This window comes from Chiloscyllium plagiosum, chromosome 16 (assembly GCF_004010195.1).
Source record: "Chiloscyllium plagiosum isolate BGI_BamShark_2017 chromosome 16, ASM401019v2, whole genome shotgun sequence".
Classification (NCBI taxonomy): Eukaryota; Metazoa; Chordata; class Chondrichthyes; order Orectolobiformes; family Hemiscylliidae; genus Chiloscyllium; species Chiloscyllium plagiosum.
Window position 1 is genome coordinate 6,240,704 of NC_057725.1, and position 17,248 is coordinate 6,257,951.

At 41.3% G+C, this 17,248-nt stretch overlaps 1 protein-coding gene across 5 annotated transcripts in view; it reads left to right on the plus strand.

Moving 5' to 3' along the window:
* The window catches only part of LOC122557625 (protein kinase C-binding protein NELL1-like), a 954,605-nt gene that overhangs the window by 253,590 nt on the left and 683,767 nt on the right, over positions 1-17,248 (plus strand). For all 5 annotated transcript variants that reach the window (XM_043705393.1, XM_043705388.1, XM_043705391.1 and 2 more), the window contains one exon: positions 4,279-4,378. In XM_043705393.1, coding sequence (XP_043561328.1) covers positions 4,279-4,378 — 100 coding nt within the window. The remainder of the gene's footprint in view (positions 1-4,278; positions 4,379-17,248) is intronic.

Below are 17,248 nucleotides of genomic sequence, written 5' to 3' on the forward strand. Positions count from 1 at the left end.
CCAGCCTCTACCACTTCCTCTGCCAGCTCATTCCACACACGCACCACCCTCTATGTGGAAAAAGTTGCCCCTTAATTCCCTTTAAAATCTTTCCTGTCTCACCCTAAACCTATGCGCTCTAGTTCTGGACTCCCCCACACCAGGGAAAAGACTTTGTCTATTTATCCTATCCATGCCTCTCATGATTTTATAAACCTCTATAAGGTCACCCCTCCGCCTCTGATGCTCAAGGAAAAACAGCCCCAGCCTATTCAGCATCTCCCTAAAGCTCAAATTCTCCATCCCTGGCAACATCCTTGTAAATCTTTTCTGAACCCTTTCAAGTTTCACAACATCCTTCCGATAGGAAGGAGACCAGAATTGCGCACAATATTCCAAAAGCGGTCTAACCAATGTCCTGTACAGCTGCAACATGACCTCTCAACTCCTATAATCAATGGTTTGACCAATTAAGGAAAGCATACGAAGCACTGCCTTCACTATCCTATCTACCTGCAACTCTACTTTCATGGAACTATGAACCTGCATTCCAAGGTCTACTCTCTCCCCACCCCCACCTCTAGCTTATCTCTCCACGCTTCAGGCTCTCTGCCTTTATTCCTGATGAAGGGCTTTTGCCCGAAACGTCGATTTTGCCTGTCCTCGGATTTTGCCTGTCCTCGGATGCTGCCTGAACTGCTGTGCTCTTCCAGCACCACTAATCCTTAAAAATATGCCCCTAGTCTTAAAATCCCCCATCCTAGGGAAAAGACAGCTACTATTAATTCCATACATACCCCTCATTATTTATCAACTTCTACAAGGTCACATGGGGACATGAAGCCGTATGGTTTAGATATGTATCCTGTCCACCACAAGCCGGTAGAATTTGCTGTTCAAGGTCCAAGTGAACTCAATTTTTGCTTGCAGTAAACATCGTCATAGGGCTGTTGTGGCACAGGGATAGTGTCCTGCTCTCTGAGCAAGTAGATTCAGGTTTAGGATCCATCTGTCCTAGGTACATACAATAACATGCCTGAATAGGTTGATTAAAATAACTATAGGAAAATATCTACTTGCATCAGTGAGAGGACTCTTGTGAAACAGTGGCAGTGTCCCTACCTCAGAGCCAAAAGTTCATGTGCCGTCTGCTCAAAAGGTATGTCATAATGCCTCGGAGTAGGTTGATTCAGAAAATGTCCACTTACATCAATGATTCTTTATTTGGGGAATGTACTATTCAGTTGAACATTCAAAGGTTGATCGTCAATACAGATCCGATCAGAAATCAGTCTGATGATCCTTTTCATTACATTTTACATTAGCTGCCCACAGGAGTAGTCAAAAAAAAGGCTCAGTCACTGCTTCAGTGACAACAAGAGTAAGGGATCAAAAGTTATACAATGTTTTCAGAGCAAGAGCAAAAAAAGCTCATTAATCTTTTGCTGCTGCTTAGTCACCTGTCATGTCTAAAAAAGGAAGTGAAAATGTCCAGTGTAGACAGAGAGAAAGTCAAACATTGACACTTGTCAGATAACCTGAGCCTTTTAGTTTGTTTAATTTTCTCCATTGACTGTGGAGCTGAGTCATTGCTGAATGAGACACGTTGAGCAGGTGGTGATATTATTCAGCTTTCAAGTCAGGAGTGTGATGGAATACTCCTCACTTGCCTGATGAGTACAGGTCCAACAACACTCAAGATTGACACTACACGGAAGAAAGCAGCCCACTTGATTGGTACCACATCCACAAACATCCACTATCACCGATGCTCAGTATCTGCAGTGTGCACCAACTACAAAATGAACTGCAGAAATTCACCAAAGTTCCTTTGATAGTATTTTCCAAACCCACAACCACTTCCATTGAGAAGGAGAAGGACAGCAGATATATAGGAACAGCACTAATTGCAAGATCCCCCCCCAAGACACTCACCATCCTGACGTGGAAATATATCACCATTCCTTCACTGTCACTGGGTCAAAATCCTGGAATTCCTTCCCTAAGGGCATTATGGGTCAACCTACACCCATGGGCTACAGCAGTTTAAGAAGGCAGCTCACTACCACCTTCTCAAGGGCAACTAGGGACAGGCATTAAATGCTAACACAGCCAGGGATGCTCATGTCCCATAAGTGACTAATTAAAAATTATCGACAAGGATAACGTGGGGGACCGAACAAAAGCCACAAGAGATCATCACTACCTGAGAAGTACCTGTTTCCTTCACACATGGCAATGATTATTGTATTTCTGTTTACAAGGACAGCCTTTTTCCACCAGAACCACTAGACATGGTCCAGATTGAACATAGCCCAATTAACTTGACCTTATTCCCAGATAGCTTGGGAAAAATTAAGCGACAGTTTTTACATGCTAATTGGTAACTATTTCAGGATATTCATCAAAATAGCTTCTTGTTATTGGTTCCTGGATTCACTTCTTTAGAGAGAAAGCATTTAAAAGAGTGATTGGTAGAGCCAGTTGAAAGGACAAGAAAAGAGCAGTGGACAATGATTTTTGAGAACATCCCTAGACTTCAGGGAAGGATGAAGAAATGAAATGAATGAAGTTGTAAATTTAATTGCAGGAAGTTTCAGATTAGGTTTGAATGGGTTGAACATATCCTTGAAGTGTAATGAATGCCTTTAAAAGCAAAATACTGTGAAAAATGACCCAGACAAAGAGAGTGCTGGAGAAATTCAGCAGGTCTGGCAGCAGCTATGGCGAGAGAAACAGATTTAACATTTTGAATCAGAACTGAATCACACCGTACTCGAAATGTTAACTCTGTATCTCTCCGCAGGTGCTGGCAGACCTGCTGAGTATCTTCAGCAGTTCAGTGTTTGTTTCATCATTAGTCCATACTTGCCTCTTCTGGCACTTGTTACTCCAAGCTGCATTATGAGGTTCAGCAAAACTCGGTGAAATGATGTGTTAATAACCTTGAGTGCAATCATTTTCATTCTTCAAAAGAGATTCACTCTTCCTGCTGCATTCGATCTGCCAACTGTTTTATCCAAGTGCATCCACGTAGACTTAGCATTCACATAATTATGTATATGAATGGAAACACAATGTACTTTATTGTTTTTAATATCGAGACAGGCCCCTTTTTGTAACAACATTGTAAAATTATTTAACAAGACAATGTTCTGTGCATTGCACAGAAGAGTTGTTCTCAGGTATATTTACATCCAATCTGTGCAAGAGAACCTGTATAAATGAGTAGTTGTAGAGTTTGCGAGTTATAGAGTTATAGGTTTATTTGAAGAAATAGTAAGACTGGTTTGATGAGAGGATGATTTAACCAGTGTTATATTTCACAAGATGATGTCGGCCTCAATAAGAACAGGTTTTCAAAATAGAAACACCCGAACCAGAGCAAATATTCCACCATCATCAGCAATCTATCATTTTTTATTTTCATGTATACTTTGTTCCAGTCCAACATTTTCATAACAATTTCTTCAAACAGAATTGAGCTACAAAAATGTGACTTAGAATATCAGTCAATTAAGGTTAAAGTCACCATCATTGTACTGGACCCTAGTCTAACTCTCTTTAGAGAGAGATAACTGGTTGTTGTTAACCTGAAGGCCACCATGCCCCAGGCAAAGGGAATGGTTGAGAAGGGCAGGCCTTCATGGTAACCCAAGCTCGTGTCAGAATAAACCCATGCTGTTGAAGTCAGTCTGCATCAGTCAATAACTGAAAATGTCTTCAGGTTTTGAATGTGTTACTTCAGTGACATGGTGTTAGGTCTAACTCAGTTTCACTTTAGAGATAGACAAGACAATATTCATGAAAGGATTTCCACTCAGAGTATAATTGTTTGAGAGAATAATTTAGATGAGATTAGATTAGATTACTTACAGTGTGGAAACGCGCCAGAGACCTGGGTTCAATTCCTGCCTCAGGCGACTCTCTGTGTGGAGTTTGCACATTATCCCCGTGTCTGCGTAGGTTTCCTCCGGGTGCTCCGGTTTCCTCCCACAGTCCAAAAATGTGCAGGTCAGGTGAATTAGACAATAGACAATAGGTGCAGGAGTTGGCCATTCAGCCATTGGCCATGCTAAATTGCCTGTAGTGTTAGGTGAAGGCGTAAATGTAGGGGAATGGGTCTGGGTGGGTACGCTTTGGCGGGTCGGTGTGGACTTGTTGGGCCGAAGGGCCTGTTTCCACACTGTAAGTAATCTAATCTAAAAAAAATTACTTAACTAATATTCATAACTAATATTGTTCCTTCCTGTGTAAGAGTATATGAGTCTAACAATAGCTCTTATCAATGCTTGACAGAACCGGACAATGGCCATTGTTCATGAGACATGTCCATCTTTGGATTGCCCATTGAATGAACAAGTTCAGCCTGAAAACAGCTGCTGCAATGTATGTCATGGTAAGTACAAATGCTGCATTTTACCATTCCAGCGCCTTGTTGATGCAGTTTAAATTCTGATGTTTACTAGGAGCCACTTATTTTGACAGCATTCGGAAGGCCTTGCACTGTAGCAGCCTACGGATTGGCACAGTAAGCCTTTTTTCAAAACACCTCTCTCCCCAATTGTTAAGTAGTGAGTTGGAGCAAATTGCTGCAGATGCTGAAATCTGTACTGAAAACTACAAATGCTGGAGATCACAGCAGGTCAGGCAGCATCAGTGGAGAGAGAGCAAGCTAATGTTTTGAGTCAAACGTTAGTTTGCTGTCTCTCCATGGATGCTGTCTGGCCCAGTGTGATCTCCAGCATTTGTTGTTTGCAGGATCAAGTACTGAGGTTTCATTTGCAGGTTAACTATCATCATGTAACCCAGCACTCTGACTCTGCCACTCAAGAGCACATATTATTTGAGAGCACATTTGCCAATAGCTTACACTGTGTGGTGAGATACCTGGGCAGATGCCAGCTAGCTTCATGCTTTGTTTCCACTACATTCAGGCTTTGAAGGAATGCAGAGTTTGATCCTTTAGTCTACTCTTTAGATTTCTTTTAAAGAAAGAACTTACAAATGCATTGCACCTTTCATAATCTTGGGACACCTCAGATCATAAGAGGTCAAAAACCAGATTATAGTCCAACAGGTTTATTTGAAATTACAAGCTTTCGGAGCTCAGCTCCTTCCTCATGTGGTATGAAAGGGAGTTATAAGACACAGTATTTATAAGTAAAACGTTAACAACTTTAAAACTAGCAGCCCTTGTTGAATCCTTTAATCAGTAAGAAGGTAGGCTGCTGATTAAAATGCAAAATCCAGATTCCTTTCAAGTCTCTCTCTCTCGCTCTCTCTCTCTCTCTCACACACACACACACATGCACACGCACACACACACATGCACATGCACACACACACATGAGTTATTTCACTCAAGATTCTTTACTGTCATAAAAATACTGACCTCAGCTTAAACCATAGCCAGATTCAAATCGGGATCTCGCACATCAAGTGCATTGCCTAACCTGAGATGTCACTTCTTGTACATTAATAAAACCTTGAATTATCTAGGGACAAAGACTCAAAAGGAATCTGGATTTTGCATTTTAATCAGCAGTCTGCCTCCTAATCGATTAAAGGATTCAACAAGGGATGCTAGTTTTAGCGTTGCTAACCTTTTGCTCATAATAATACATGTGTTATACCTCTCTATCACGCCACACCTGAGAAAGGAGTGGCGTTCCAAAAGCTTACAATTTCAAATAAACCTGTTGGACTATAACCTGGTGTCATTCGATTTTTGACCTTATCACCCCAGTCCAACTCCAGCATCTCCACATCAGAACATACAAGGCTAGACACACAATGGGTCAGAAATGTTTGATTGTGTCTTATCTCCAAAACTGGATGGGATTGATACAGGTCTCTGAATCATTATCACCCGTCTTGGACTTGTGTTGAATCCTGATTTCACTTCCATAAACCCCGTTGGAATGTTGGTGAAATCAATTGGTAATTTACATGACACAAAGGTTTAGATCAGAGTGGTGCTGGAAAAGCACAGCACGTCAGGCAGCATCCGAGGAGCAGGAAAATCGACATTTCGGGCAAAAGCCCGAAATCAAGTGTTGCCCTGCCAATAAGGGAAAAATGGCTGTGTGACCATTTAATGTTTGAGCGATAAGTGTTGACCAGAAAATTACTTTGGGAGAGAAATCTCTCACTCAAACAACTGATTGAGAGAAGAACATAACATTTGGAAGATTTTAAAGACTGTGCGGATACTGGGGTGGACATTTCCACAGCTCTGGGGTAAAAACAATGACTGCAGATGCTGGAAACCAGATTCTGGATTAGTGGTGCTGGAAGAGCACAGCAGTTCAGGCAGCATCCAAGGAGCACACAGCTCTAACCAATTAACCTGCACTCATGCCTTTAAAGGGAATGTGACAATGGAGAGCAAGAGTAGCATTTGTAAAACAAAGCTCTTCCTGCATATCATTTTCTTTGTTTTCATGATACAAGCCTGTGTTTTGTTTTTCACAGCATCTGTAGAGCACCATTTTCTTGTTTAAATGACTAGTTATGATGCAAGTTCTTTCTACTTAAGTAAATAATTAACAGCCTTGATTCCAGACAATTTATCTCATCACTGTAAATCTTACAGAGGTCAGTTACTACTGCAACACGTCACTAATGGAGGATTCTGATCTTAGTATGATTGATCAATCTGTTTAGATATGTAAGTTTATACTTCTTGAGCAGGAGGGAGGTGTACCTGGGATATTTCGACTAAAGGTATGGATAATACCACTGCACCACAGAAGCTAAAGGTGAATGGGAACCAATGATGTAAGGATTCTATTCCAGATTTTTAAAACATTGACTTGTTATGACACACCTCTGGAGTAGATGGGAGTTGGAACCTGGTGTCCTAGCTCAGAGGAAGGACACAACCACATAGAGTCCTCAGGATTTTGTTCTATCCTTCAGTTAAGGTTTCAGTGTATTTAAATAGTATACATTCTATGCCATTGTTAACAGATGCTTGTGTTCATGTACTGTCTTTATAACTCAGTAATCTTGCCATTGTTTAATCATTGCCAATGAGTTTCAAAGTGCTGGCTTGTTTTATCATTGTTAGTTTCATTCCGTTACAAAGTAAATAACGAGACAGTGCCGAGTAGCTGGCAAATAGTCTTTTTATAATGGATTTGAAAGGAACTAATGACTAGTGTTGGTGGTAACCTTCTAGAACTCAGGAAAGAAAGGCACCCCATAGGAATCACAGATGATTAGTTTTATTGATTGATCTGAGCAGTGCTTTATTTTTGGAAAATTACTTTTAATAAAAAAACCTGTGTGTATTAAGAGGATTTGGAGAGTCTCTCGCCAATTATTTCTCCTGCTGTCAGTACCTGTCTCACCTGTTATTCTTCATGAGCTTGACACACCTTCGAGAGTAATTGTATCCTTTAGCTACTAATATCTGAAGTTATTCCTTGAAGCTTATAGCTGTTCATGTTCAGGAGAGAGCAGTCTTCACTCAGCAAACAAAAAGAACAATGTCTTGCAACTTTTGACCTTCCCAGTGCCTGGTGTCACATTGACATCTGTCATGTTATCACCCATTACCTGCCGAGAATGCTGGCGTTTGTGTTAACAGGGAGTGAAATCTCTGGATGTACAAATGGAGCAAAGTGTATGTGCCAGCTACAATCCTCATAACTCAGTGATTCGGGCCAAATGCAGTCTCAGTGGCAGCTTCTGTTCTTTTGTTCATTTTTTCATGGATAACTGTGTTGTAACTTCTGAATATCAGCATGCAATATTTGTACCGCAACAAACTGTCGTTTTCTCAAATATTTTTGAGAACAGTGCTCCTTCACTTCTGCTTTTCTGCAAATCTCTGATCCGTTCACTGCATTGGTGGTGGCAACGCCTTGATCCATCTAGGCTCTAAGTCCTTCTGTGCCTTCACCTCAGCGGTTTCCCTCTGTAAAGTGTAAATCTTTGGCCAACATTTTCGCCCACCTTTAGCTCTGTGCCAGTTTTTGTCTGATTACCTTTTCCAGTGTTTAGCAATATTGAAAAGCACACTATTTAGTTTGTCTCCCCAAAGCCTGTCCACCATCTACAAGGCACAAATCAGGAGTGTGATAGAATATTCCCCTCTTGTCTGGATGGGGACAGCTCCAACAACACTCAATAAGCTCGACACCATCCTCAGGGTGGAGTGTCCTCTGCTTGATTAGCACCACTTTGGACTGTGTGTGGCATTAATGAACCTGAGCAAATTTATAGTCACTGGGCATTTGGTCAAAACCCTATGCTGTATGGAGTCAAATTTGGCTTTTTGGGATGTTTGTGTTTATTGAAGGTCAGTCATCTCAGTACCAGGACATCTCTGCAGGAGTCCCTAAGTCCAACCGTTTTCAGCTGCTTCATCAATGACCTTCTCTCCACCATAAGGTCACAACTGAGGATGTTCACCGATGATGTTCAGCGCCATTTACAAATCCTTAGATACTGAAGCAGTTCGTGTCCAAATGCAACAAAATCTGGATAATATCCGGGCTTGGGCTGACAAGTGACTGGTAACATTTGAACCACATAAATACCAGGCAATGACCATCACCAATAAGACAGAATCTAAACAGTGTTTCTTGACCTTCAATAGCATTACTATCACTGAATCCTCCATTATCAAAATCCTGGGGTTACAATTGGCCAGAAACTGACCTAGATTAGCCATATAAATACAATGGCTACAAGAGCAGGTCAGAGGCTAGGAATCTTGCAGCAGATAACTCATCTCCTGATTCCGCAAAGTCTGTCCACCATCCTCAAGGCACAAGCCAGGAGTGTAGTGAATACTCCCCACTTTCTCTGGATGAGTGCAGCTCCAAAAACATACAAGAAGCTTGACTCCACCCCAAATAAACCTACTAGTTTAATTGGTAATATATTCACATACGTTGACTCCATCCACCACTGCCACTCATTATCAGCAATGTGTACCATCTAGAAGATGCACTGCAGAAATTCACTAAAGATCCTTAGACAGCACCTTTCAATCTAGAAGAATTTGAAAGCAGATACATGGGAACATTACCACCTGGAAGTTGCCCTTCAAACCACCCACCATCTTGACTTAGAAATGAATCATTGTTCCTTCAGTGTCACTGAGTTAAAATCTTGGAACTCCTTCTCGAATAGTTTTTAGGGTATACTTATACCTAATGAACTGCAGCAGTTCAAGAAGGCAGCTCACCACCTCCTTCTCATGGACAACTAGGGATGGGCAATAGATACTGGCCCAGCCAGCGATGCCTATGTCCCATGAACAAGTTAAAAACAAATGACCTCCTGACAATAATAATTAAGAGATGAATAGAAGGTAACCAAGGTAATAATTGGGTCAGTATGAACTCTTGCTTTCTTTGGCTTCTCATTTAAAAAATAATTTATTAAACTTTGCAATGTTCTTATCTTGCAGAAGAATCAACGTTTCAGGCATAAGCCGTTCATTAGGAATCCTGAAGAAGGGCTTAAGCCTGAAACATTGACTCTCCTGCTCCTCGGATGCTGCCTGACCTGCTGTGCTTTTCCAGCAACACACTCTTTGACTCTGATCTCCAGCATCTGCAGTCCTCACTTTCTCAATGTTCTTATCTTTCCTGTCTTTCCTTTCTGCTGAATATGGTCAGAGTACAAATGATTATAAAATCTCTAATACAGCAATGTAGTTCATTTATTTCTGAGGATTGCTCGTGTTTTCAAAATAGCCTTTCACTTCTGACCCATTGATCGAGTGAAGAAACCCTGATCTTTATTGAGCATCTCCTCTGAGAGGCCTGTCAGAGAGTAAATATGCAATGCACCGATTTTTAAATAGTGTTCATTCTCACCACTGGAGCAGATATGATACAGCAGTAAGAGGTTACACTTGTTCAAAATGTCCTTCCAAGATCATCCATTTGTATGAAATCAGTGGTTGTGAGAAAGATAATGGCAAACGCTTAATGCATAAATAGTCATGATTTGGAGATGCCAGTGTTGGACTGGGGTGTACAAAGTTAAAAATCACACAACACCAGGTTATAGTCCAACAGGTTTAATTGGAAGCACACTAGCTTTTGGAGCGATGCTCCTTCATCAGGTGATCACCTGATGAAGGAGTATCGCTCTGAAAGCTAGTGCTTCCAATGAAACCTGTTGGACTATAACCTGGTGTTGTGTGATTTTTAACTTTGCATAAATAGTGATTCTGTTGCTTGTTATTTTCTGTTACATCTAATTTCTTATTAATTTGATTGTTCTGTTACAATTGAATTTTTACATTGTTGAGGCTGACTTTGCTTTCTGAATTTCATTATTTCTTTCCCCGGAACTTTAATTTGTTTATTATTTTCTCTCGGTAGAGTGGGTTGGAAGAAATGGGCAACAATGTTTGATGGCTCAGCAGAATTCTACAGTCTTTCTAAACAAAATCATTTGTGGGATGTGGGTGTCACTGACAAGTCAACATTTGTTGCCCTTTGCTAATTGCCTTTGAACTGAATGGTCAGAGGATAGTTGGGTATTGCTTTGGGCCCGAAACGCATCTTGGCCAGACCAAGTAAGCATGGTAGATTTATTTCCCCTAAAGGACTTTAGTGAACCAGATTGCACTTTATAACAATCTCCACCGCACTGAGAAAAGTCTTCAATTCCAGATTTATTAATTGGATTTTAATTCTGCTAGTTGATACAGGTGGGATTTGAACTCACACCTTCAGAGCACCAACTTTCACTTCTCGTTTATCAGGATGGTGATATTACCACTGTACCATCATTGACCCTCTGTCATGTGCAGCTGCAATTAAAGAAGTAAAAGTTCATAAGAGAGACTTGTAATTCCACAATCAATTTTGTGAATGCAAAGTTTTAAAAGGATTCCTGGAGTTTACACTTCACACTTGATCATCGCATTTATTCAGGAAAATCTTATGCAGTCTGAAAAAAGATGCTTACTGTTCTGCTGCAGACTACATGGATCCACACTTCTTCTTTTGACTCACCATAATAAAATACATGTCCCTTAGAGTTGGGAACAAAACTATTTTTCTGCTCCATGTATTCATACCATCACTCTCTGTGATAGGGCAGTAGGTCAGATCCTTATGGTATAATTACTGAGCTGGCTGCAGTTGATCAAGGGGCCATTTATTAGTGTGGGTGTGATATAGTTTGCACATCGTGTTGATGCTGGTGCACTGAAAACTATCCTTTACGACTTTTGGTGTGATTCTTTATGTTCTACCTTTTCTCATTAAATACTTCTTTTTGTCTCCATTTTGATGTGTGTGCCTCTCCCAGGGCATTTCTGTTGCTTCCACTTTGCATTCAGTGTTGTCACTTTTGCTTATTTATTTCTGTTCTGCTGCTGTCTTTACTTCTGTGCTCCCTCCGGGTCTATGGGTAGCAAGCAGCAAGAGCAACTCAGCTTAATCTAATGGCTAAGCTGGAGGCAGCAGTAAGATTGCAGTGGCAACACGGACAGTAGAATTACTTGGGTAAGAAAGCAAATGGATTTGCAGCATCAGTGACCTCTGCATTGAGGACATAATGGGGATGATATTGCCACATTGTGAAAATGGGATTTGAGATCTGCCCATCTCTATAACCTGTTTCACCATTAGAACTTTCAATGATGTCCGAGCGTTTCCTTGTCTGGTCTGTTATGCATCCCCACTGATCATTGACTTCAGGAAGAAAGAAGGAGGACAGGCCCCTATCTACATCAGTGGACTGAAGTGGAGAGAGTCGAGAGTGTCAAGTTCCTCGGTGTGACAGCAACCAACAATCTGTAATGCGACCGTCAAGAAGGCACAACAACATCTCGTCTTCCTCCAGAGGCTTAGAAAATTTGGCATGTCCATAAGGATCCTCACCAACGTTTACAGCTGAAAGCATAGTCTCTGAGTGCAAAATGGCCTGGTTTGGCAACTGCTGTGCCCAGGACTATAAGAAACTACAGAAGGTTGTGTGTACAGAACTGAAAATGTGTTGCTGGAAAAGCGCAGCAGGTCAGGCAGCATCCAAGAAGCAGGAGAATCAACGTTTCGGGCATGAGCCCTTCTTCAGGAATGAGGAAGATGTGCTAAGCAGGCTATGATAAAAGGTAGGGAGGAGGGACTTGGGGGAGGGGCGTTGAGCCGTCGTGTTTCTATGGTCTGTTTGAGAACGTGGCTGAAGAGCTTCTGGGCAGAGGAGATGACCTGGGGGGTGCAGTGAGAGAGGGACTCACTGAAATCCTTGTAGAGGGAGGAAGAGAGCTTCTTCAAGGCAGGCATCCTTGCAAGGGGATTCGCAGTAGCCAACCACCCATCGTGAACTCCATCTACACATGTTGCCATGGAAAGGCTGCCAACGTCATCAAAGACCCCACCCACTCTCTTCCAACCTCTTTCATCAGGCAGAAGATATAGAAGCTTCAACACACCTATACCAGGTTCAAGAACAATTTCTTATTGGACTGCTGAATGGACTTCTCGAATTTCAATTCTACTGCTGATGTTGCTTTTGTGCATCTACTGTGCAGCCTACTGTTTAAAAACCTCTGCAATATCAGCAATGTGTTAGAGAGCAGATGTCCTCCTTAGTATGCCTTGCTCTGTCTAAACACCCTGTGACCTGTATGTCCTTGCTTGTTATGATCTGCCTGTACTGCTCGCAAAACAAAGGTTTTCACCGTACTTAGGTACATGTCACTACAATAAATCAAATCAAATCACCCTTGCTTAGAGGTCTGCCTTTTACTTTCTAGTCCTTCTACTTTCCAATTTACCCTAAAATTCCCAACCTCATTAGTTCACAATCCTTTTGGATGGTTCTTAAAATCAAGCTTGAAGATTGATTGATTGAGTCAGAGGTGAGGATGTTCACTGATGATGATGGTCAGCCAGCGCTATTTCCCTTCTATTAACATTGGCCTTGATGTCTGAATTCTTGCTTTTCTATCTTATTGCTCGAATTACCAAAATCTAGCTCTGGATGTCATGTGGAAGTTTATCTATGATGAATAATACAGTTAAGTTGGAGTGAAACATATTTATTGACATTAGTGCATGTTTTCTGATTCCTTGCTTTGGTTGTTTGGTGGTGTCATTAAATCTAAACAACAAATCTGCTTTCCGATTTGCGACAACAGTGGATCCAGACAACAAAATAATTATTGATATTTTTCACTCAATTCTTTTTTATATTTTATAAGGCAGATGTAAACTCATTACCTTTGGCAAAGTCCTGTGTGAGACCCAGGGCACTTGTAAGGTATCAGTTTGGGAGTTTTTTTTTACCCAAAAAGGGAATTAATTAAAAAGAGGTAGAAAGGGGGCTGATTATCCCTTCTCTGTGCAGGAAGCTACCTCTTGCAGACATGTCTGCTTTGCTGTCTAGGAATATACAGAAATGTTTAAAAACTACTGCAATATCAGCAATTGTTAGAGAGCAGATGTCCTCCCTAGTGTGTTGTTTAGAGTACTCTGAGGGTCAGAAATTTGTGAACAGCAATGTTAAACACCCCTGCAGTGCAGGTAAAACAACAGGAATGTGCTCTCTAACTTTGAATGCTGTCATTCAGTCTTTGTCGAAAGAAATCAGAACGACAAATTTCCATCAACCAATTTCCAAAAGGTGGGGTCTTGAACTTGTCAATATTAAAGTTATCAGTCCCAACCAATAATGGTCTCAACATCTGCTGTTCATGAACAATTCGGAGACAGAACAATATTTCTTGTTTGTTATCTGTTTAATCTCACCTTTGATTTCTACCCTGTTATTATTTCTTTTCTTGTTTAGTAATTAATTAACCCAGTCATTTTGTTAATTCAAGAAAGTCTGGTTAAATTGGTTCCTTTTAAAATGTCAGTTCATTTGAGTCTAGCAGAAATACATCCACATAAAGAGAAGGAATCTGTTTAAAATTAACTTTATTGATAAATCATTAAGGGGAGCCAGTTCATCCCTCATCACCCAGAACCTTCACAATTTGGGGTCCCCGTCTGAAGCTGTAAATAAACTGGGGAGTCTTGTCTGGATCTAGTCATGAAAAATGAAAAGAGACTGAATTTTGTTACAGCCTCTCCAGACTTCTTTTGGCCTCTGGTAAATGTTGATCTTGTGAGTAATTCTTGCCACAGATTTTTATTTGGTGTAAGATAAATCATTGGCAAGACAGCTATTTTGTGCATTTACATTTAAATAGCGCCTACAACACAGATTCTGGCCTGTCAGAAATAAATAAGAACAGACGGAGAAATCAGAGTTAACGTTTCGGGTCTAGTGACAATTCCTCAGAACTCTGATTTCTACTCACAGATGCTGCCAGACCTGCTGAGCTTTTCCAGCAATTTCTGTTTTTGTTTCTGATTTACAGCTTCTGCAGTTCTTTCGGTTTTTACTTTGTATAAAAACAAGGTCAACATTTGATTTGAAATCTGAGAGGTCCATTCAAAAGCCTAATAACAGTGGGAAAGGAGCTGTTCTTGAATCTATCAGTATGTATGTTTAAGCTTTTATATCTTCTGCTTGACAGAAGAGGTTGGAAGAGATTATAACTGGGGTGGGAGGGGTCCTTGATGATGTTGGCTGCCTCTCCATGGCAGTGAGAAGTGTAGATGGAGTCAGTGGATGGGAGATTGGTTTGTGTGGTGGTCTGGGCTCCATGGTCCTGGGCAGAGCAGTTGCTGTACCAGGCCATTTTGCATTCAAATAGAATGCTTTCTATGGTGCATCGTTAAAAGTTGGTGAGGGTGCCTATGGACATGCTGAATTTTCTTAGCATCCTAAGAAGAAGGGGCAATGTTGTGCCTTCTTGACTGTCATATCAACATGGGTGAACAAGGACAGATTATTGGTGATCGTCACTCCTAGGAACTTGATGCTGTTGACCATCTCCACCTTGACTCCATTGATATAGACAGGAGCATGTCCTCCTCCTCCTTGCTCCCTGAAGTCGATGATCAGCTCTTTAGTTTTGCTGACATTGAGGAAGAGACTGTTATCATTACACCACACCACCAAGCACTCTATCTCTTTCCCGTATTCTATCTGGTCATTGTTATCCAGCCTACAACCGTGGTGTCATCAGCAAACCAGTAGATGAAGTTCAGATAAACTTTGGCCACACAGTCACGAGTGTACAGGGAGTACAGTAAGGGGCTGAGTACATATCTTTGCGGGGTGCCAGTGTTGAGGATTATCGTGGGGGAGGTGCTGTTGTCAATCATCACTAATTGCAGTCTATGGCTCAGAGGGCAGAGCAGAGACCTTGGTTGGAATTATAATGTTGAAGGTGGAGCTTTAGTCAATAAGTAGAATCCTGATGTCAGTATCCTTATCATCCAAACGTTCCAGGGATGAATGGAGGGCCAGGGAGATAGTGTCTGCCTTGGGCCATTGGTAGGCAAATTTCAGGGATTGAGGTAGGCTGGCAGGCTAGAGTTGATATGAGCTATGACCAGTTTTTGTAATAAGAAAGAGCTTTTGTGAGCTCTGTGGATGTAACTTATCCTGGATATCCATTACTTGGGATCAAACAGCAGCTGCAGTCTTACCTGACTGCTCGAGAAGCCCAGTCTTTGATTCAGCTTACTGAATGTTTTCTCTCTCCTCCTTCTATTTCTGTCTCAGTAACTTAATGTGCTGCTGGCTTTCAGGAGAAGGGTCACAGACCAATAAGCCGTATTATCCAGGAATGATAAATTAATTACTTTAACATTTAATACAAACTCTTAAAAAGTTATTTTCAAATGTTTTTGTAGAAAGTAATTACAGACGACCCGGACTTTGTAAAGTGATTACAAATGTTCCTCAGTTTTACAACCTCTGGTTCAAAGGCTATTTCATTCCTTAAGGCTGTGGAAGTGGTGGTGTCACTATGCTAGCTATTCAGAGCCTCTGAATAGTGAGGTTCTGGAGAGTGCTCTGGAGAGTGAGTTCAAACCTGACTGTGGCAGCTCGTCAAATTTGAACTGAATACAAAGTTAGTCTAATGGAGTCCACATCGTCACTGCTGATTGTTGTGTAGCCCTGGAGAGAGCATTTTCTCATCTTGAAAGAAGGAAATCTACCATTCTTACCCAGTCTGATCTACACATGACTGTAAACGTCACAGGAATGGGGTTAGATGCTGGTTGAGCCAGCGATACCCATATCTCATGAATGAGCTAAAACTCTTGTGAAAAGGGATAATGAAGCTATAGAGTATTTGTTGAAAAAATGTTTCCAGTCATGGGAAAAACTCAAATTATAGGACATAGCTACAGAATAAGGGATGCCCGTTTAAAACTGAGAAGTAAAAGAATGTTTTTCTCCTACAGGCTAGTGGAGATCTGCAGTTCTATACCCCAGAGAGTTGTGGAGGCTAAATCATTAAAAATATTTAAAGAGGCGATAGGGAGGTTTTTGAAATACTGGGGAGTTGAGGGCTATGAGGAGCTAGCATGAAAGAGGAGTTGAGGTCTTGGGTAGGTCAGTCATGATCTAACAGATTGACACGGCAGATTTGAGGAGCCGAATGGCCCACTCCTGTTCCTGTTTCATTAATGAGCTCTTAGACGGAGATCATGTGGCCCATCACAGCTAGGCCTTCTCCAATTATTCCTACTCTCTTTGGGAGATGCTCATTCAGAATAAAGCACTTGGATCAATCTTCTACATGAAGGGACACAATTCATTGTCAGTCATAGAGTCATACAGCATGGAAACAGACTCTTCGGTCCATGCTGAACATAATCCTAGCCTAGACTAGTCCCATCTGCTTGTGCTTAACCCATATCATTCAAAACTGTGCTTATGTGCTTATTGGTAGTGTAGATGAGCAGAGAGATCTCGGTGTCCATGTGCACAGATCCTTGTAAGTTGCCACCCAGGTTGACAGGGTTATTAAGAAGGCATACACTGTTTTAGCTTTTATTAATAGAGGGATCGATGAGGTTATGCTGCAGCTGTACAAAACTCTGGTGCGACTGCACTTGGAGTATTGTGTACAGTTCTGGTCACCACATTATAAGAAGGATGTGGAAGCTTTGGAAAGGGTGCAGAGGAAATTTACTCGGATGTTGCCTGGTATGGAGGGAAGGTCTTACGACGAAAGGCTGAGGGACTTGAGGCTGTTTTCATTAGAGAGAAGAAGGTTGAGAGATGACTGAATAGAGACATATAAGATAATCAGAGAGTTAGATAGGGTGGACAGGGAGAGCCTTTTTCCAAGTATGGTGACATCGAGCACAAGGGGGCATAGCTTTAAATTGAGGGATGATAGATGTAGGACAGATGTCAGAGGTAGTTT